The sequence below is a fragment of the Astyanax mexicanus genome, chromosome 7 (assembly GCF_023375975.1).
Source record: "Astyanax mexicanus isolate ESR-SI-001 chromosome 7, AstMex3_surface, whole genome shotgun sequence".
In the NCBI taxonomy this organism is placed as follows: domain Eukaryota; kingdom Metazoa; phylum Chordata; class Actinopteri; order Characiformes; family Acestrorhamphidae; genus Astyanax; species Astyanax mexicanus.
This window is the reverse complement of record NC_064414.1, coordinates 47,865,432-47,888,070: the sequence shown is the minus strand read 5'-3', so window position 1 is coordinate 47,888,070 and position 22,639 is coordinate 47,865,432. Positions and strand designations below refer to the sequence as shown.

General features: G+C 40.0%; 1 protein-coding gene across 1 annotated transcript in view; it reads left to right on the top strand.

Annotated features, from left to right (window-relative positions):
* Positions 1–3,781: 3,781 nt before the first annotated feature.
* Positions 3,782–22,639, top strand: part of zgc:154142 (CUB and Tryp_SPc domain-containing protein) — a 64,977-nt gene continuing 46,119 nt past the window's right edge. The window contains exons 1-3 of the mRNA XM_022684685.2: positions 3,782–3,999; positions 17,149–17,285; positions 19,112–19,205. Coding sequence (XP_022540406.2) covers positions 3,861–3,999; positions 17,149–17,285; positions 19,112–19,205 — 370 coding nt within the window. The 5' untranslated portion in view covers positions 3,782–3,860. The remainder of the gene's footprint in view (positions 4,000–17,148; positions 17,286–19,111; positions 19,206–22,639) is intronic.

The window sequence follows — 22,639 nt, the reverse complement described above, 5'->3', positions numbered from 1 at the left end:
GACGAATACCTGTAAGGACCAAGACCAGAAGTAGGCAAATCAAAGTCAAGACCAAATACTGAAGTAGACAAATCCAAGTCAAGAGCAAGACCAGAAGTAGGCAAGGCTAAATGAACACCAAGTTCCAGAATAAGCAAATCCAAGTCAAGACTGAAAACAGGAGTAGACAATCCAAGTCAAAACCAAGTCATGAAGTAGACAGCTCCAAGTCAAGGCCAAAACCAGAAGTAGGCAAATCTAAGTCAAGAGATAGGCAAATCTAAATGAAAACCAATTCCTTGGGTAAGCAAATCCAAATCAAGACTGAGAACAGAAATGTGTAAGTCAAAGGTAAGACCAAGACCAAAAGTAGGGAAGTCCAACGTAAGGCTGAGACCAAAAATCTGGAATCAGAATATAGACAAATTTATTCTAAGTCAAGCCTGATATCAGGGATCCAATCATAATTTGATCACAGTTCATCCTGGGTATGTTTACACCTTGGATTCCAAACCTGATTTGTTTACCAAAAAACAGAGCATTGTTAAATGATAAATGGTAATCGATACACAATATAACTATTTACCTACTCAAACACAAGCTACAGCAGAGCCAAATTACTATAGTATTTATAGTGACATAATTAAACGAATGATATTGGATTCCGATATTAGACCATGTTCTCTTGAATTAAGCATGATCTACAGCTCCAAACGTTAAATCACTCAGTGAACAGCTGTAACATCAGAAGGCTAATTTCCTCTGCTTTGTCAGTGTGACCAGCTAACAACGCACGTATAACGTGATCGATTGACAATCTCAAATGAAGCATGCAGACCTGCTGCTTAACATAATCACAACAGGGAGCCGTAGATAATGATGTGGTCAAGGCTTCGGGCGGAACGAGCTTACGGATACTATAATCTTATTGATAGCGGTTAATACCATGATCCGTGTGTTTATAGGTGCTGCATTTTCAGTGTTTCCTTTTAACCAGAGGACATGCTTTGAAGAATCTTTATAATTATTCTTCAGTGACTTCCATGAAATAATTGGCACCTTCTATTAAATCATATTAATGTAGCTTATAATGCTCAGGAGAAAAGGTGGCACCCAGGCTTGTTAAAGCTTGGATATACACCAATCAAAAAATCCAGCTTCACTGAGCATATAGTATGTCCTATACCAGGGGTCAGCAATTTAGTTTGGCCGCAGGCCAGATATTTTCCAAGCCATTACGTGGCTGGTCACAAAAAAAATCTGTTTTGGAACATGAAGTGTAATGGAATGGAGTGCTACAGAGTAGTAGGCCTTCAGCCCAGAGGGTTATTGAACCCAATTGCAAAACAGTTGATCTCAAAGCAGGTTAACCCAAAAAGAAAGGAAAAAAAAATAAATAAACACTGTGTCATCAGGATCACAATCCAATACACTACTGCTGAATTGAGACACAGCCAGGAAAAAAAGCCCTTATAAGGAGATAAGGAGCCCAAGACCGGGCAGAAAAACGAGAACGGGCGGAAACTTAAGTCTCGCAGAGTACTCGACAGTACTGCAGTGAGTAACACTGATTAGCATAGTGGTGGTGTATGAGGTGTTAGTAGTGTGTGTTGTGATGGTACGAATGGATCAGATACAGCAGGGCTGCTGGAGTTTTTAAACACTGTGTTTAATCATCTCTCTCTGTCCTCCACTCTCATTGTCAAGTTCTTCATCAGGTCACTTTTGGATGGATATTTCTGGTTGGTAGACTATTCTCCATTCAGCAGTGACACTGAGGTGTTTAAAACCTCCAGGAGCAATGCTGTGTCACGATACACAACACACTTACGCAACCTCACTGATGCTCTTGTTGCTGAATGTGATCAAATCCTCACAACATGGTCCAAAATTCACTGGAAACCCTTTTTTTCTTGATAGTAGAGACTGTACATTCAACAATAGCATTATAAATGATCTTTTTTAATATCATCGATTCCAAAAAAAAAACAAAGAATAAGCAGCTGTCTCAGTACTTTTGTCCATATATTATACATAGACCTCTCCGAGCCACTGCCTTACTTGCCCCTTTAAATCAAATCACTGCTTAAAAAAGCAGCACTGCTTTCTGCTCTGGTAAATCTGTCAGTTTGTTGGCCGCCCCCTCGTGAACATATTTTAGGTTTGAAGGTAATAATAGGTAAGTCAAGGTATCAGATATAATTAATGGCTCACAGATTATTTTGCTTCACAGCACCGTGTTTTTAAGTTTGAAGCTCTTGGTTTTTTTGCCACGTCTCTGATTTTTTAACCTTATTGTTATTATTATTTTATTTTAGACTAAATAAATCCAGAAAGAGACTTACAGAGGCATATCAGACTCCAGGCTCTAGGTAGGTAGAAAAGTTCCACTGCAGCTCTGTTCACATTATATGTGCATAAACATACCCTAAAAGTGCCAAAAGTAATAGGATAACAGTATGGGGCATGGGGCAGCTTAGGAACACCCACACATCTATAGGTCTATAGGTTGTGATGTGTTACCTTGTGAGTAATGATGAACACTGACCAGTGTGCTTATGGCAAGGTGACATGTCCTTGCAAAAAGTGAGGTTTGCATAATATGTCCTCTATAACTGGTTCCTGTTCTGACTTTTGACATATCTATGTACTTTTACTCCTCAAACATTGGTTGATTATACTTGATGCATTCCTGGTTATTAGAAGTACTACTGCATATGTCTGCCCATGGTACTGTACCAGCAGCTGACTGGTAGCAATTATATTTTATATGAACAAATCTGATAACAAAGGCGCTCCATGAAACGTGATATAGAGACTGTTGTAATAAAGAATGAGATTGTTATTAATCAAAATGGCTGTTTTTTGTAGGATCTTTCAAACATGGTTAAATGCTTGAAAACAGTCTTCATTTCTAAGAATGTGAGGAACTCACCTGTTGTGTCCTGTTTTTTTTAGAACATGGTTTAAGCTTATTACCGATGGTAATAACTGTATTACCAGTGATGACTGATCACTGGAAATTTGTTTAATCTTGTTTGGTCTGGAGCTTCCGACCTTTCAGTTTGGTCATTGTGAAAGGTGCCACGAACCATGATCCAGACCAAAGGACTAAAATTAGCTTTTTATGACCCTCTGTTTGGAGTGTGGCTCTGAAAAATCTCCATTTGAAGGGTCATGCAGCCCTAACACTTCCCCTTACCCCTCCAACCTAACAAGAATTGGGACACCCTACCTTTAGGCATGCACTCCTAAAACAGAGGTGCAGGGTTAAGTGGTAGGGCCAAGGGTTGAAATGGGATTGTGCCTTAATATAGACATGGGACATTGGCCCCCATTTACCTGTAATTATTTGCACACCGTGCAATTTTTTGAAAAATTAAAAATAAAATAAAAATAACAATAATAAAAACAGATTGCATGCACCAGTAAACCATGATGTTTTAGAGTGTACATCCCTGAAGCACCGGTGAGGAATCTTCACATATGTTTACCATCACCACTCACACCTAAACTGACATTTAACACATTAGCAATAGTGATAGTAAGTTATAAAAATCCAGATTGCATCACGACTGATTAGAGACAGTTCACTGCAGTGCTTGTAATCATAAACTTATCAATAGAACACGTCTGGCTGATAATAAGAGATTGATAATGACAGAGATTAGTGTTGGGTACCTGAGCCGAGCAGAGTGCTGCAGGTGCATCTTACTCGGCTGCCAGAGAACAAAGTACAGACTTACATTACAAAGGTCAGCAGTGAACGGCTGATATAAACATGGAGCAGTTATCTGAGAAAAGAGCATTGCAGAGTGCTCTTCATCAGCGTGAGGACAGGTGGGGACTGCTTGGACGAAGAAACCCAGAAGAAAAAGAAGATGGCGTCTGGGAAAGGCTTGACGACTCTGGAGAAGTGTCTGACGGTTCTGTTCGTGTGCTTGAGTTTGGTCTGCATTGGCCTGATTACAGTATACGCCCTTGAGATGAACAAAAATTCCAAAGACAAGAATGATGGAGGTGAGTTCCTCTTGCTTTTGGTTCACCCGGAATGTTCTGAGCAGTGAGGGAGGGGTTGGGGGTGTTGGATACCATTGCTGAGAGCCCATAGTGTGTTTAATCAGTGTTAAGTCCAGAGCATCAGCTGTGGGAGACTCATCCAGAGATTGTTTTGGATTGAAAGACTGGGTTATTAAAAATGCATGAGAAATTGGAAGTGTGGCGTGAAACTGTGAGGTTAGAGCCAACTGTGTGAGTCTCATGCCGGTGTGTGCAAACTGGCAGAGTTGTTTTTTAAGCCTGTGTCAGGCTGCAGCAAACTTCAGGGTTCTGCCATGCTAGCTACACCTGATTTGACTTGACAGCCATTGTCATAGTAACTGAGGGTGCCCTCTTTTCGAATCTGATCCTTGAAGCCCGTGTTCAGTCATGAATTGTGTTCTTGCTGGGATTTAGTGAACAGTTAATGTAACTGATTAGCCACAACGTGGCTAATAGAGTTCCAAAGGATAGGCTGAAGTCAAGCAATCGGCTTTTGATTGCACATATGGAACAGTTTAATGAAGCTGCGTGGTAATGGAACACTCAATATGGTGATATTGTGGCATGAAATGTGTACATTTTTTACATTTCTTTACAGAAATAAATAATAATTTTAAAACAGAATGTTTTAAAACAAACCCTGTGCCCAATTTATTTATGCAGTTTTTCCTTTTTTTCTTTGAACTGAACTTTGAAAGAGTGGGTAATTGTGGGCTGTTAAGGATGCATCAGTTGTGTCCCCCAAATTGAATCTAATTTCAGCAGCATTTCTAGGCTGTAGACTAAGGGTCTTTTAGAGCCTTCGATGATGGGATTTATTTAAATCCAGGACAAGTTTCTGGATGCCTAGATATAAGATACCAACATACATCATTGAAAGCCTTCTTCCGCCAAGGGAACCATATCCCTGATAGCATGAACAATCAACCCATGCTTGGCTAATGTATGGCAGCAACGACTGAGACATGGCATTGATCATGCAGATTTTACACTTGACTACCGGGATGTTGGCATAAGTGGCTTGGGCCTATTTCCATATTTTCAAACTATGCTACTGAAGAGTTGCCATGTATGGCTCCACCAGATTCATATATTATACTCAGCAACTGGGGTGTTGGCTCATGCAGCTTGGGCCGTTTCCCATATTACACTCTGCAACTGAAGAGTTGCCATGTGTGACTTTGCCAGATTCCCATATTATACTCAGCAATCAGGGTGTTGGCACATGCAGCTTTGGCTGATTTCCATATTACACTCTACAAACTGAAGAGTTGCATTGTGTTGCTCCACCAGAATACTATATTATACTCAGCAATCAGGGTGTTGGCACATGAGGCCTGGGCCAACTTCCGTATTACACTCTGCAGCTAAAGACTTGCTATGTGTGGCTCCACCAGATTCCCTTATTATACTCAGCAACCGGGGTGTTGGCTCATGTGGCTTGGGCCAATTTTCAAATTAAACTCTGCAACTGAAGACTTGCTATGTGTAGCTCTGCCAGATTCCTTTATTATACTCAGCAACCGGGGTGTTGGCACATGCAGCTTGGACCGTTTCCCATATTATACTCAGCAACTGAAGAATTGCCATGTGTTGCTCGGCCAGATTCCCATATTATACTCAGCAACCGGGGTGTTGGCGCATGCAGCTTTGGCTGATTCCCATATTACACTCCACAACTGAAGAGTTGCCTTGTGTTGCTCCACCAGAATTCTATATTATACTCAGCAATCACGGTGTTGGCACATGAGGCTTGGGCCAATTCCCATATAATGCTCAGCAACTGAATAGTGTTGGCACATGTGGCTTGGGCCAATTTCCATATTACACTCTCCAATCGGGGTGTTGGTGCATTTGGCACTTGATCTGGATGTGAGCTGAGGTTTTGGGCCAGAATCAGGCCAAGTTTCTAACTGGGCCTGGAAATGGTTGAAGTCATTTTTGCTATGTTTGGTTTAACTTGCTATGAGTTTGCATGATTTTGGTACAATTGTGAAAAAAAAGGTTTTAAAAAACTTTTCTTGGGTTTGTGGCCTGAAAAGCCCTAAAATGTACATGCCTGGAAGCTGATAGTTACTACTATATATGTCCTGCATCTCGTTAGCATGTTCTTGTGTAAGAATTGTGATCCAGTGTGTCGAACACTGCTGGACTTTAGTAACTGATCTCAGTCTCATTTAGGCAAAAAGTAAATGAGCAGAGATGAGCTATTACTGTAGCACTCAGCGTCTGTAACCTTCATCAGGGCATAATTGAGAATTATGATGGCCTGATGTCAAGTCAATGGCCCTGAGTGATGCCAGAGCCGAGATGAGTTTCATGGCTGGATGAGCAGCTATCGGCTCAGTGGTTTGTGATGTTGAATTTTATGTAAAACCTGACATTCAGCGAATATTATAACACTGAAAACTGTGTTAGATGTTTAAACATCCCAGTCGGGTCACCGCGATCAATTGCCATAAACACAGCGGGTTGTGTTAATGTATACGTTCTAAAGGCCACAGAACACACCTGCCATTCTAATGTGGGAGAAGGAGCCCAGCTGTGAGAATACAGTGTGAACGGGGAGACTGCAGCAGTGTGACTAGAGGAATCTGAACAATATTGTCAGGGTAAAATAGTGTTAAAACAGTGATAATGAGATGAAATTCTAATATGGGAATGTGTGAATGGAGGGGGGATTCTAGAACACTGTGAGAGTTAAACAATTCTAGAACAGTGTTAATATGAGATCATTCTAAAAAATATGTGAATGGGGAAAATTCTAGAACACTTTATAGATTAAAGAAATACTCAAGTATATATGACTACATTTCTAGAACCGTGTAAATATAAGAACATTCTAGAACAGTGTGAATGGGGAAATTTTTAATACACTGAAAATGTTAGAATTCTAGAACAGTGGAAGTGTGAGAGCATTTTACAACAATGTGTTTAGGGAAAATTCTAGAACATCGTAAAAAATTAAAGAATTAGATTTGGTCCATTTTAAACCAAACTTCTATTAAATGTGCCCTATCAGTTTAATACAAATTCTAGAACAGTATGGTTACGACTAGCATTCTAGAACAGTGTATCTAAGACTAAAATTCTAGAACAGTGTCACTAAGACAAAAATACTAGAACAGTGTATATATGAGAACATTCTAAAAAATGTGATTCTAGAAAAAATCTAGAACACTTTGAAGATTAAAGAAATACTCAAACAGAGTATATATGACTAAATTTCTAGAACATTGTAAATATAAGAACATTCTAGAACAGTGTGAATGGGGAAATTTTTAAAACACTGAAAATGTAAGAATTCTAGAACAGTGGAAGTGTGAGAGGATTCTACAACAATGTGTTTAGGGAAAATTCTAGAACGTCGTGAAAATTAAAGAATTAGATTTGGTCCATTTTAAACCAAACTTCTATAAATGTGCCGTATCGGTTTGATACAAATTCTAGAACAGTATGGTTATAACTAGCATTCTAGAACAGTGTATCTATAACTAAAATTCTAGAACAGTGTCACTAAGATAAATATACTAGAACAGTTTATATATGACTACATTTCTAGAACAGTGTAAATATAAGGACATTCTAGAACAGTGTGTCTAAGACAAAAATACTAGAACAGTGTAGATATATATATGACTAAATTTCTAGAACAGTGTAAATATAAGAACATTCTAGAACAACATGAATAGGGGAAATTCTAAAACACTGAAAAATAAAGAATTCTAGGACAGAGGAAATATGAGAATGTTCTAGAACAGTGTGAATGGGAAAATCCTAGAACATAGTGAAAATTAAAGAGTTCTAGAACAGAGGAAATATGAGAACATTCTAGAACACTGTGAATAAGCAGAAAAAAACATATAAAACATTTTCACATAATTTTCAAAAAATGTTAGAACAGTGTGACTAAAATAACATTCTAGAAGAGTGTAAAAGGGGGAGTGGGGTTCTAGAACAGTGTGAATTTGAAAGACAGTTAATAATAGAAGATATAAAGTCTGTATCAGCTTTAGTTGGAACAGTCCTGCTGTAGATTTCAGTGGCTGTATTCTTTCTGTCACTGCAGTTTGTACTGTAGCCTCTGCCTGGCCATCACTGTTCCTGACTGTAGCATTAAATCACTTTTGGGAGCTTAGTTTGGGCTTTGTTCTGACCTTCGAGCAGAAGATACCGTCCCGCCACTCTGTGATAGATTTATTATTACGTTTCTCCGCTGGATCTGCTCTGGAGATCTGTGATCATGAGTGTGTTTATCTGAACTCATAACATACAGGCAGTACTCCACACTCATTACACTTCAGACTGTCTGAAGATCAAAACTTTCAGTCTTCCTTTTCTTCTTCCTCGCCAAACCGTGTCCTCAGATCCTTGAGGCCGAGAGGCGTGGGGAACGTTCTGTAGGCCTTAAACTCACATCGCATATCCATCAGGTGCTGTGGTTTTGGGCCTGGACGCTCCGCGATTTAAGAGAGTTTTGAAGGCTGACAAGAGCTGCAGTGATGTGTTCCGCCGCTGGCCAGACTCCAGCCTGACAGACCGAGAGACACAGATGTGTGTGAGCGAGCCGCACTATGTAGGTTAGCTTTTTCTGGGAAGGACAGGGAGGCTGCTCTTAAGAGACCCGTTTCAATTCCGTTATTTATTTATTTTATTCAGCGGCTACAGACGCCTCCGCCTCGCCCATCCTGGTGATTTACACATCAATATGACCCTCCTCAAGGTCAACAAGGTCAAACTCTTACAGTAAACCACTGACTGATCAACAACTGTGGCATCAAGAGATTTTCCTACTGGCCATTCGTTAGATTTGGTCCAGTTTAAGCCAAACTTTTATAAATCTGCATAAACTGTCTGCTTAAATAAAAACTCTAATTCTAGAACAGTAACTTGTACATTTATGAAAGTAAACATGTAAAGTTGAGAAAAAAATTGAACAGTGTTACTATGACTACAATTCTACAACAGTGTGAATGTGACACATTCTAGACCAAGGCAAACATAAGAAAATTCTAGAATGATGAAACTATGGCTTGAACAGTACAAATATGATTCACATAAGGACCATGTGAATATGAGAAAATTCTAGAACAGTGTATATATGACTACCATTCTAGAACAGTGTACCTATCACTAACATTCAAGAACAGTGTGTATATGACAAACATCTTCTAGAGCAATGTGAAAGTGCACGTGACTAACATTCCATTACATTGTGAATATCACTAATATTCTACAATAGTGTGCCTATCATGAATATTCTAGAACAGTGTGCCTATCATTATTATTCTAGAACAGTGTAACTATCATTAAATCACTAAAATAAATGTGTAAATGTGACTAAAATTCTAAAACAACGTGAAGATAACAGAAATCTAGAAAAGTGTCAATAGTCTCGAATAGTCTGTGAATATAAGAAAACTCTAGAACAGTATGACTATGACCAACATTCCAGGGGTGATAGCGTTCCGGCGCCGCGCCGGAAATCCGGCGTAGCGTGGCTCTATAAAAAAAAAATATATATATATATAAATAAAATAAATAAATAAATAAATAGAGCCGGTTCAGGTATTAAGTCCCGCCTCTCAGTAGAAACTGCGGAGGAGCGGGGGAAGCCCCTCCCTTGCTGTGAGATTTAGCAGCGGGATCGGACGCAGCAGCTTCAGCTGATTTAAAAACAGATCTGGATATACGGAGATTTTTCTCAAAAAAAGATAACGGTAGGCTAAACACGTAAACTGTGATGATATGTTTCTGATAGCTGGTTAAAAATACACTTCTTGTATCAGCACACAGATTAAACCCACTGTGATTAATAAACTGCAGCTGTGTTAGTGAGTTAGCTTGATAGGGAGTCAAGGTTTTAGAAAATAAATAAACTATATATGTAATGTTCAACTTGCCCTGTACCTGATCAGCTAATCACTATTTCACATATTTCACTGTCGTTATTAGTTTAGGATTACAGGAGAAAATGAATATAGCTAATTAGCTAGAAGCCAGATGTAGTGGATAGTCAGAATTTAGTACAGTACTTTATGTTTGTAGTTTAAAGCAGTTTCTTAACCCTGATCACTGAACTAAAATTGTGTTTTCCACAATTCCACAATCATTTCACCTAGATTTTCACCTGATCTTGATTTTCACCTAGAGTGAGAGCTGTCACAGTGAAAATGAAGCGGAGTTATGAAAGTGGTTCTGCTAAACGAAAGAAACGGGCAGAGAGCAAAAGAATCGCAGATGCACTGCCAAAATTCACCTCCTTTTTTACACCTCCTGAACCGATCAGTGTTTTTGGGGCCGATTCTGATCGCCGGTCGTCTTTCACCACGATGGGCCGATCGCCGATACCGATCTTGGGCGGGGCCAAATGCCACATTAATGCCACACAGGTGCCTGGCAAACCTGGCTGGTACAGATTCCCCTAATTACATCCACACCAAAGCAAACACTGGTAATTTACGCTGCTAGTAAATAAACACGAGTGTTACTGACCAAAATAAACGCTTTTTATGAGAGATATAAGTTCTGTGTAAATATTTATAAGACAATACCTGACAAAATCAGTTTTAATGACGTTAAATAAACATCACTGTGACAGCGCTAGTCGCAGTTTCACCGCAGTAAAGGACGAGGAGGTGAATCACTTATCTAACCAGCCTTTACTGATTTCTGCTCCAATAACCCTTTCAATAACCTCCAATAGCCTTTAATAGTCTTCAGTAGCCTTCAACAGTCTAACCTTGCAGCCGTGGTGTGTCCACTAAACTCCGTAGTTATAAACATCATGAGGTTAGCAGCGCACTAACTGACCTGTTTATAATGTAATCCGAGCAGTGACTCCGTGACAACTGCTGCTGTTAGCTGCTTTGGCTGAAAGGTGAACTGTAGAGAGCTGTATTATCCGTTTTTAAAACCTTTTCCTACACAGATGAACTTAAAAAAAAAACGTGTAAAAAAAAACGCTCCAGACTGGCTGAGCTGAGCTCTGTAGCCCGTGGCTGGGCTGTAGCTGTGACTGAGTGAAGAGAGCGGGGGCTTGTGCTGCTGCAGCTCCGACTAGTGGTTGGATGAGGAACTGCAGCTTCTTGTAAGTGAGCAGTTTCACCGGTTTCACCAGTTTCATCCACACACAGCTCTGATAAACTGCTTAACCCTAAACTCCTGAATCAGATCGGCTAAAATCATAAGAATATCTGCAGAACAGTGTTAATATGCAGAAGAATATACAGAACAGTGTTAATATGCAGTAGAATATGCAGGATCAGGGTTGAGAAACACTGCTGTAATGTGACTTCTGTTCATTTGTAGTTCACAGTAAGACCACATGTCCTGACGTTTATAAAAATCTCTATGAAACATAAAGTTACATTATTTTACACAAGGACACCATCTTAAGAAGAGCTCTCAGTAGAAAAAAAGAGTGGAGAAAATGTAAATATGAAAATGAAAACGTTATCTAAAATGTGTCACTTGACAATAAGGTTATACACAGACTATTAAATGTTTGAATAATGTGTCAACATTTATGCCTATGTTACGTCACATATGCAGTCTGTTGTCCCTCCCCAACAACACCCCCCCCCCCCCCCCTTCCTCACCCTGTTGGAACAGGAAAAAAAAGTTCAGGCTCAGGATTTTTTTTCACTATCACCCCTGACATTCTAGAACAGTGTATATAGGACTAACATTCTAGAACAGTGTATATAGGACTAACATTCTAGAACAGTGTATATAGGACTAACATTCTAGAACAGCGTGACTTTCACTGATATCTAGAACAATGTTGCATAAACTAAAATTTTAGAACAGTGTCACTAAGACAAATATTTTAGAACACTGTGAATGTAAAAGAAATCTAGAAGTGTGAACATGACTAACATTCTATAGCAGTGTGAATATCGCTAAAATTCTAGAACAGCGTAAATGTGACTAAAATAAAACAAAATTCACTCCATAGTTGATCGCAATAAAAAAAAAAAAACAAGGTTAAACTTTCCTAATTTCTTAATTTAGCCCAACAAATCCTTCAAGTTACACACTAATCACCTCCAACCCCACAGGAGCGATCCAGGCCCGGGAGGAGCGCTCAGTGTGCCATTTATACCGTGTATGAGATTTATTTTTGATCTACTGCACTCTTGAGTCCACAGCCATGATCATGATTCTTCTTTTTTTCCTGGCATCGCTCCAGTGTCCCATAATTCCCCCTCTAATAGCTCGCATGACACAGCATTTAATCTGCCACAGTTCTCTCAGGGACTTCAGACATGTGTCATCAGTGATCTTCCTAAATGGCCTCACGCAGCCTGAACACTTACAGTTGCTGTCACTTATTTCACCAGGCTTTAACGTTCTGTGATAGATCACACTCTGGACTGATGTTTAGCAACAGGGCGGCTCCAGAACGGTGGGTTATTGGGAAGCAGCATCAGGAGCATAATTAAATGAATATCTCCACATCGCACCATTACACAGACATCACACCATAACATACACATCACTGCCGTACTGGGTAAAATATAAACATTTACATTTAAATTTTACTTACATACCCAACGTCTTGGGACAGGACCTAGAATCATGTCCCATGACTTTTGCCATGTCCCATAACAGCTAAATAATGCAGCTCAATATGACCTTTGGGATATATATGTGGGGCCTCCTATATAGCTTTAGCTTTCTCAGCTGCTATTGTAAGTTAAGTGTTGGTTAAATGTGGTCTGAATCTGCTGTTACCTGTGGTAAGAGCTGCTAGCTCTGCTGTGATGCTGTGCTAATAAATACTCACTTTATAGGATGCAATAAGTAATCTCAAGTGTTGTTCATTTAGTGGGGTTAAAGTCTTTACTTTGCTTTCTCCACACAATGTGTTATACATTCTACAAAAATACGAGACACATAAATGACAGAGTGCTGAGAGGATTGCTAAATTAGAGAGATATTGTCGATACAGAGCCAATGTATCTTTCCAACTCTAGTGTCCACAAATAGCGCTGCCACAATCTAACCCTGATCACTAATATTCTAGAATACTGTGACTATCACTATTATTCTATAACAGTGTGACCATCACTAATATTCAGAACGGTGGGTTATTGGGAAGCTGCATCAGGAGCAAAGCTAAATGAATATTTCCACATTGCACCATAACACACACATCACTGCTGTACTGGGTAAAATATAAACGTTAACACTGGTACAGATTAATTCCATGTTTAAATTTTACTTACATACCCAATGTCTTGGGACAGGACTTAGGATCATGTCCCATGACTTTTGCCATGTTCCATAAAAGCTAAATAATGCAGCTAAATATGACCTTTTGGGGTATACAGTGCATCCGGATAGTATTCACAGCGCTTCACTTTTTCCACATTTTGTTATGTTACAGCCTTATTCCAAATTGTATTAAATTAATCTCTTTCCTCAAAATTCTACACAAAATACCCCATTATGACCATGTGAAAAAAAGTTTTCTTGAGAGTTTTGAAAATTTATAAAAAAAAAAAAAAAGAAATCATATTTACATAAGTATTCACAGCCTTTGCTTAATACTTTGTAGATCCACCCTTGGCAGCAATTACAGCCTGAAGTCTTTTTGAATATGATGCCACAAGCTAGGCGCACCTCTCTTTAGGCAGTTTTGCCCATTCTTTATTGCAGTACCTCTGAAGCTCCATCAGGTTGGATGGGAGACGTCTGTGCACAGCCATTTTCAGATCTCTTCAGAGATGTTCAATCGGATTCAAGTCTGGGCTCTGGCTGGGCCACTCCAGGACATTCACAGAGTGGTCCTGAAGCCACTCCTTTAAGATCTTGGCTGTGTGCTTCGGATCGTTGTCCTGCTGAAAAATGAACCGTCGCCCCAGTCTGAGGTCAAGAGCGCTCTGGAGCAGGTTTTCATCCAGGATGTCTCTGTACATTGCTGCATTCATCTTTCCTCTATATCCTGACTAGTCTGTCAGTTCCTGCTGCTGAAAAACATCACAATAGCATGATGCTGCCACCACCATGCTTGACTGTAGGGATGGTATTGGCCTCGTGATGAGCAGTGCCTGGTTTCCTCCAAACATGACGCCTGGCATTCACACCACAGAGTTCAATCTTTGTCTCATCAGACCAGAGAATTTGGTTTCTCATCGTCTGAGAGTCCTTCAGGTGCCTTTTGGCAAATTCCAGATGGGCTGCCTTGTGCCTTTGACTAAGGAGTGGCTTTCGCCTGGTCACTCTGCCATACAGGCCTGATTGGTGGATTGCTCCAGAGATGGTTGTCCTTCTGCAAGGTTCTCCTCTCTCCACGGAGGAACGCTGGAGCTCTGACAGAGTGACCATCGGGTTCTTGGTCACCTCCCTGACCAAGGCCCTTCTACCCCGATCGCTCAATTTAGACGGCCGGCCAGCTCTAGGAAGAGTCCTGGTGGTTCCAAACTTCTTCCATTTACTGTACTCATTGGGACCTTCAAAGCAGCAGAAATGTTTCTGTATCCTTCCCCAGATTTGTGCCTCGAGACAATTTTGTCTCTGAGGTCTACAGACAATTCCTTTGACTTCATGCTTGGTGTTTGCGCTCTGACATACAACCCAGACCAGCTTGAATCTCCCTGCCCACAACATTCTAATCATAGCAAATTTCCTTGTTACTCCCCAAAATATGGTCACAACAGCCCAGGGCATCTAAACAATACAAAATATACTGTATAAGTTAATGCATTTTCAGTAATGTCACCTTAGCTGCACCCCCGCTCATGGTTGTAATGGACTATTCCATGTTGTTCCATGTTGTTTCATGTTCATGGGTTGTTTCTCAGAGGCTGCATTTCAGAAACTGGGCCTAAAACCTTAAACTGCTTATAGGTCTCACACTGATTTTAACCAGACTGGAGCATATCTAGGAGAACACCCCCAACATCCACATCCAATTCAGATTCATTTCACACCCCAGCGCTGCCCCAGTGCATTTGGAAAGCACACTCTCCACCAACACACTCGTCTGTGTCCGGAGACTCAGTGCCACCCCACTAGTTTAAGAAAATGCCTTATCCTTCAAAAAGACAGCGAGCGTTCTGAACAATATCCATCGCTGCCCTTGCCTTCTTTAGCCAAATGTCACATCGTACTTTATAGTAATGTATGTCATCAATCTCGGTGAGTGAGAGGCCTAATCGAGTAGGAGACGGCGATCGCCGCCTGTGCTGCATTTAAAGTGATACGACCCTCGTCTTCATCGTTGGAGCCTGAGCTAAGGAGGAAGATGCAGGACCTGCATATTATTCCACCACTATATTATATAGATGTATTACACACAGAGTGATCTATTTTCTGTTTATGCAGGTCCTTCTCCTGTACAACATCCGAAGAATTCGACCGTTTCTGTCTCAGGATGCCACTCAGGTGCTTGTGCAGTCTCTTGTCATCTCAAGACTTGACTACTGCAACTCTCTACTGGCTGGTCTTCCACTGCGAGCCACCAAACCACTACAGTTAATTCAGAATGCGGCAGCACGACTCGTCTTCAATCTTCCGAAGTTCAGTCATGTGACTCCTTTGCTGCGTTCCCTCCACTGGCTTCCTGTTGCCGCCCGCATCCGATTCAAAACCCTGACGCTGGCCTACAAGGCAAAAAACGGACCAGCACCTTCATACCTGATGGCGATGGTCAAAGCCAGATCTGCACCAAGAGCTCTTAGAGCTTCCAGTACGGCTCGGCTCGAACCTCCATCACTCAAAACACACAGAAAACAGACATCCAGACTCTTCTCTGTGCTGGCAGCAAGGTGGTGGAATGAACTTCCACTGGATGTCAGAACAGCAGAGTCACTCACGGTCTTCAAACGTCGACTGAAGACACATCTTTTCAAAGAGTTCCTAAACTAATAAAATAAAAAAATAAAAATAAAAAAAAAGGTTCCTAGGGTTCTTAACATGATTAAGCTCTATGTATCTCTTGATCCTAGTCTACAAACTAGCTTTGGATATCTTAAGTAACTTTGAAGCACTGTTGTAAGTCGCTCTGGATAAGGGCGTCTGCTAAATACCATAAATGTAAATGTTTACTGCTCTTATTGTTGATGATTATGGCTTACAGCCAATGAAAACCCAAAAATCAGTATCTCAGAATTTTAGAGTATTATATAAGACCAATTGGTACTTTTAGCAGTGTGGACAGTGTGCCAAATCCTGCTGGAAAATGAAATCCACATCTCCATAAAAGTTGTCAGCAGCACATGTGAAGTTATGCACTTAACAAAAAATGGTGAAATAACAAACAAAAATTATATTCTTGTTTCTTCAAAATAGCCACCCTTTGCTCTGATTACTGCTTTGCACACTCTTGACATCATTCTTTCAATGAGCTTCAAGAGGTGGTCACCTGAAATGGTTTTCCTACAGTCTTGAAGGAGTTCCCAGAGGTGTTTAGCACTTGTTGGCTCTTTGCCTTCACTCTGCGCTCCAGCTCACCCCAAACCATCTGGATTGGGTTCAGGTCCGGTGACTGTGGAGGACAGCTCATTTTTTATTAAGTACATAAAACTCCACTTGTGTTCATTCATAGTTTTGATGCCTTTAGTGAGAATCTACAATGTAAATAATCATGAAAATAAAGAAAACGCATTGAATGAGAAGGTGTGTCCAAACTTTTGGCCTGTACTGTATGTAATAATGAGCAGCTATGTCATATTGATTATCTTTAGATACATTTTAAATATGTATAGAAACTATATAGACTAAGCAGATTATTTTGAATTTGGAAAGTGTTTAGTTTGATTTGATAGGTATACTAGCTCAAAGAATCTTATTGGACATTAACAGATCACACTGTTGATTTCAGTTAAAAATGTCTTCCTGTAATTTTCTCAAGGGAGGAGGGAGAAAAACACAGACATAGCCAATCTGACAGAGCAGCAACTGTGAAGTAAAATATGTGAAATGAATCCTATGTAAATGGTGCTATTGTCCAAAGATTAATTTACAGTTTAATAAACACAGGAGCTACATACTGTAATTAGCTGATAAGGTTTGGTTTAGCGCTCTAACAAGGCTTCCTCTTCAGGGGTCTGTAAGAGCGTAATTGGTTGACTGTGGCTCCGCTGTGATAGTCTGATGTTTCTCGTTTGTCGTCTACAGAGGAGGTGCTGAGTTCCGGCTGTGGGAGCCCAGGACAGCTGAGCGGAGACTCGGGGGAGTTCAGCAGTAGGAATTATCCGAACCACTACAAAGACGACATGAGCTGCAGGTGGAACATCACTGTGGAACGCAGAAAGGTACTGAACTGGAGAAGAGATAAGCCTGGAAACAATGAAATTGAACGTTTAAAAGGCATTTTTAAAGTAGAAGTACAACTACTAGCTGTGAAGATACACCAGCAGCTCATTTAAGAGAACAACAATGTTATTTTAATTCTTTATTCTGTTTAATTTTAAAATAAGACCGGCCAGCCGGTTAACTTTTGTAAGGGTTTTAATCAGTCAGTGGTGCACCTGTAGTTGCACCTAAAAGGAAGTGTTGGAATGCTATACATTCTTGGTGGGATTTGGGCGTAACGTGAAATAAACCAATCAGTGTGCCAGTTATTAGTCCCTTTAAGAAGCAGGTGCGCTCTGACTTTGGCTCATTCGTATCTAAAATGTAAAGGTATACCAGCAGCTCGTTTAAGAGAACAACAATGTTATTTTATTCTGTATTCTGTTTAATGTTGAAGTAAAACCTCGATTTGCCGGCTGAGTCTTGACTGTTGACTGTCAGGGTTTTAATCAGACAGTGGTGCACCTGTAGTTGCACCTAAAACGAAGTGTTGGAATGCTTTGTAAGCTCTGACTTTGGCGCGCTGGGATCTTAACAGCGTGGCGCTTTTGTGCATCTCAGCAGAGGATAATGACCTGACCTAGCAGCTCATTAAAGGGAACAGCAATGTTATTTTATTCTTTATTCTGTTAATTGTTGAAGGAAAACCTGGATTTACATGGTTAAGATATGATTGCGTGGCTGACTGTTGACTGTTGTGAGGGTTTTAATCAGTCAGTGGCGCACCAGGGTTTTCCTGCTGCCAAAATAGAAAAATAACAGATATATACCTGAACACCAATATTTTACTAAAATCCGACGTTATTTAAAGGCTCGGGCGCAAGGCATGTAAATAAACTGTTGACAGGGTGTAAGATAGCAATGAGTGCTGCGATCCACCATGCACAGGGAGTACGATAGGGTTACTACATCTGGAACCCATTATCAGACCTTGCTCAGAAGGTAAAATAATATTTTTGTGAACTTGCCCTGAGCATGCTGACCAGTGTTCAACACTGTTCACAGGATTATTCGAGATTTAAAGCCATCAGTAGAAGATTCTCCCATTGTTCTCATGTATCCCCAATAGTTCATCCCCTATTATTCTTAATTGAGCGCTGAGTACTTTAGGCATCCCTTCCTCTCGAATCCCAAAAGACTCATTACTGAAGTACAAGTGCTCCTAAATAAAGAGCAGCAGAATTACACAGCGTTTCACAGCCAGATAATAATAATGGCCTAATATTAACTCAGTGGAGGATCATTAAACTGTAGTGCTGTTTTATATCAGTCTGTTGAAAACCCAGCTACGCAGATCGAGCATAAGATTATGACCATCTCCTTGTTTCTAAACTTGATTAGTAAACTACTTAAACAAGAACCCAAAAAAATAATGTTTCTGCTCTTCAAAACCAAAACCCTTAAATAAGCTTTATTTAATACCATTTATTTCCATTCAGGAAATGTTTGAACATCATCACAGTCATGCAAAAACAGTTTTTCATTATCTTTAATCAATACGGAAAATAAATGCTTGAAATGACTTTGGTGTAAAATTATTTTTCCCTGACTTAACATGACATTAAATGATCCATTGACAATCTTTTCCGAGGTCAATGATAATATATGGACCTCAATTAATGTCAACATATTTTCATATAATTCATAGTTTGCTGTGTTTCTTCTATAAAATAAAACATTGGAGCGCAGTAACCCATCTGCTGTGCAGAAATCATGTGTTGGGGGGGGTGAATGGAGAGTGAGCGTGTGAGAAAAGGGAACATCCTGTGATCTTTTGTTTCTCCAGGTGATCCATTTATGGTTCGAGGACTTTTCCCTGGAGTATTCCACCTCGTGCAGTGCAGACGCTCTCACACTGCGGGACAACGTGGGGCTCATCGGTGAGTGTATTGAAATAACCTACATTGAGAACCATGAATGTTAAATTAACTCCCACAGAGCAAATGTGGACAAAAGTATTAGGACACTTGTTTCTTTTCACGTCAGTGGTTTTAAAAAATATAGCATATCAGGGCTGCACGATATTGGCAAGCACTGACATATATTGTTGTTCTGGGATATACAGTTGTGGTCAAAAGTTTACATACACTTGTAAAAAAACATAATGTTATGGCTGTCTTGAGTTTTCAATAAGTTCTACAACTCTTATTTTTCTGTGATAGAGTGATCGGAACACATACATGTTTGTCACAAAAAACAGTCATAAAATTTGGTTCTTTCATAAATTTATTATGGGTCTGCTGAAAATGTCACCAAATCTGCTGGGTCAAAAATATACATACAGCAACATTAGTATTTGGTTACATGTCCCTTAGCCATTTTCACGGCAACTAGGCGCTTTTGGTAGCCATCCACAAGCTCCTGGCAAGCTTCAGGTCGAATGTTTGACCACTCTTCTTGACAGAATTGGTGCAGTTCAGCTAAATGTGATGGTTTTCTTGCATGAACCCGTTTCTTTAGCACTGTCCACATGTTCTCAATGGGGTTTAAGTCAGGACTTTGGGAAGGCCATTCTAAAACCTTAATTCTAGCCTGGTTTAGCCATTCCTTTACCACTTTTGATGTGTGTTTTGGGTCATTGTCTTGTTGGAACACCCAACTGCGCCCAAGACCCAACCTTCGGGCTGATGGTTTTAAGTTTTCCTGCAGAATTTGGAGGTAATCCTCCTTCTTCATTATCCCATTTACTTTCTGCAAAGAACCAGTTCCACTGGCAGCAAAACATCCCCAGAGCATAATACTACCACCACCATGCTTGACAGTAGGCATGGTGTTCCTGGGATTAAAGGCCTCACCTTTTCTCCTCCAAACATATTGCTGGGTGTTGTGGCCAAACAGCTCAATTTTTGTTTCGTCTGACCAGAGAACTTTCCTCCAGAAGGTTTTATCTTTGTCCATGTGATCAGCAGCAAACTTCAGCCGAGTCTTAAGGTGCCTTTTCTGGAGCAAGGGCTTCTTTCTTGCACGGCAGCCTCTCAGTCCATGGCGATGTAAAACACGCTTGACTGTGGAGACTGACACCTGTGTTCCATCAGCTTCCAAATCCTTGCAGACCTGCTTCTTGGTGATTCTTGGTTGACTCTTGACCATCCTGACCAATCTCCTCTCGGCAGCATGTGATAGCTTGCGTTTTCTTCCTGATCGTGGCAGTGACACAACTGTTCCATGCACTTTATACTTGCGTATAATTGTCTGCACAGTTGCTCTTGGGACCTGTAGCTGCTTTGAAATGGCTCCAAGTGACTTCCCTGACTTGTTCAAGTCAATAATTCGCTTTTTCAGATCCACACTGAGTTCCTTTGACTTTCCCATTGTAGCTTTTGTAGCTGAGTCTAATCACTGGGTCAAATGAGCCCTATTTAAATGGGCTCATGAGAAGTCAACAGCTGTAGTCAATCAGAATCACTTACAAGAAGTGAAGAGGCCATGACATGAAGCTAATTTGATTGACACAACTCGCTACATCACCAAAATTGACAAATTTTGTTGCTGTATGTATATTTTTGACCCAGCAGATTTGGTGACATTTTCAGCAGACCCATAATAAATTTATGAAAGAACCAAATTTTATGACTGTTTTTTGTGACAAACATGTATGTGTTCCGATCACTCTATCACAGAAAAATAAGAGTTGTAGAACTTATTGAAAACTCAAGACAGCCATAACATTATGTTTTTTTACAAGTGTATGTAAACTTTTGACCACAACTGTATATTGTGATATTTAAATATACAGGTGTTATCACCAGATCTCTCCAAAATTATTTTGACTCTAATTAAGAGTAGAGTCAATTCAATCATATTAGACAAATGCAATCTCCTTGATGTTACTGAAAATGAGAACAATGTGAACATTTTTCTTGGGTATGAAGCAATGATGTAATTACTGTGTGTGCATACATTGTAAATATATACATTGACTTTATTTCCATTTAATAAGCTCTTGTGCATTTGCACATCTGTGTCATCAATGGGTGCAACTTATAGTAGCTGAATGCATTCACTAGAAGGTGTGTACACAGACATTTGGACATTCCAGAGCCGTCTTACAGTGTTTTTCATTAAAGCAAGGGTTTTGATTAGTAAAGTATGGAATATTATTGATAGATGAAAATTTAGTATACCGTATTTTTTGCACTATAAGTTAACTTTCACAATCTTTTAATTTTCCCAAAAATCGTCAGTGCGCCTTATAATCCGATACACCTTATGTATGAATTTCATACATAAGGGGTATCATCAGTTGTAAGGAGTGTAGGCTGGAGTAGCAAAGGCTGGAGTAGCATTAGCATTAGCCGCTAACCACTAATTCCCCATTCAGAGGTGAGTATACAGGCCTGTAGCCTGCCGCTAACCCTGGCTAGCACTGCTGGAGCAGCATTAGCAGAAATTTGTGAATCTAAGTTCTAAATCTAAACGGAAGCGCTTTACTCACCAAAAAAAAAGTTTTCAGGAGAATCATTTGTGTAGATTAACATCCAGCGCTAGTTTGACTAGCGCTGGATGTTGACTAGATGAGATGTGCTAAATTTAGCTTAGCTTTACCCAGGGGCGTAGCAGCAAATTCGGGGCCCTGTACACTCTCAGTGACAGTGGGCCCCTATCCATGCCAGTACACAAGGAACGTGAGCAAAAATTTTCATGGGCCCCTCTCTCTACTTGGGCCCTGGGTGGTCAGGTCCACTTTTCCCCCCACTACCACGCCCATGTCTTTACCACCCAGCGATGAGATCTGCTAAATTAGAAGTTCCCTATAGTGTCCCTTAATGTGCGCCTTGTGTATAAAAATAGACCCAAAAATAGACGTTCATTGATAGTGCGCCATATAATTTGGTGCACCTTATAGTGCAAAAAATATGTTGTTTTGTTATTTTCCTGCTTTAGAGTTCAGAGTGATAGGCAGCTGCTTAGAGGAGCCCATGGCTGCTGATGTTTCGAGCCGTGCTTGAGGGGTCAAATTATTTATAAAGCTTTTTATTTATTAAGCTTTTGATTATGATCAAACCATAGTCCTCACAAGCTAATAAAGATCTGATGAGTATGTAAAAAAACTCTTGGGTCATTCAAACTTTTAACTCTTTGTAGTTACTTTCCTTTTTACTGTATACTATTCTATAAAATAATAATAAAAATATTACTCTAAACCTGTTAAAAGTATTTTTTTTACACCTTTTGTGGATTAGTTCTTTTTTCTACTTACCCACATATTTCATGCTAGCACTTTTTCTTCTTCTATTTTTTCTATCTCGCTGCTGTTTTCGAAGAGTAGATGGGAGTTGTTGTTACATCTGATCTGATTTCATGTGTATTTTCT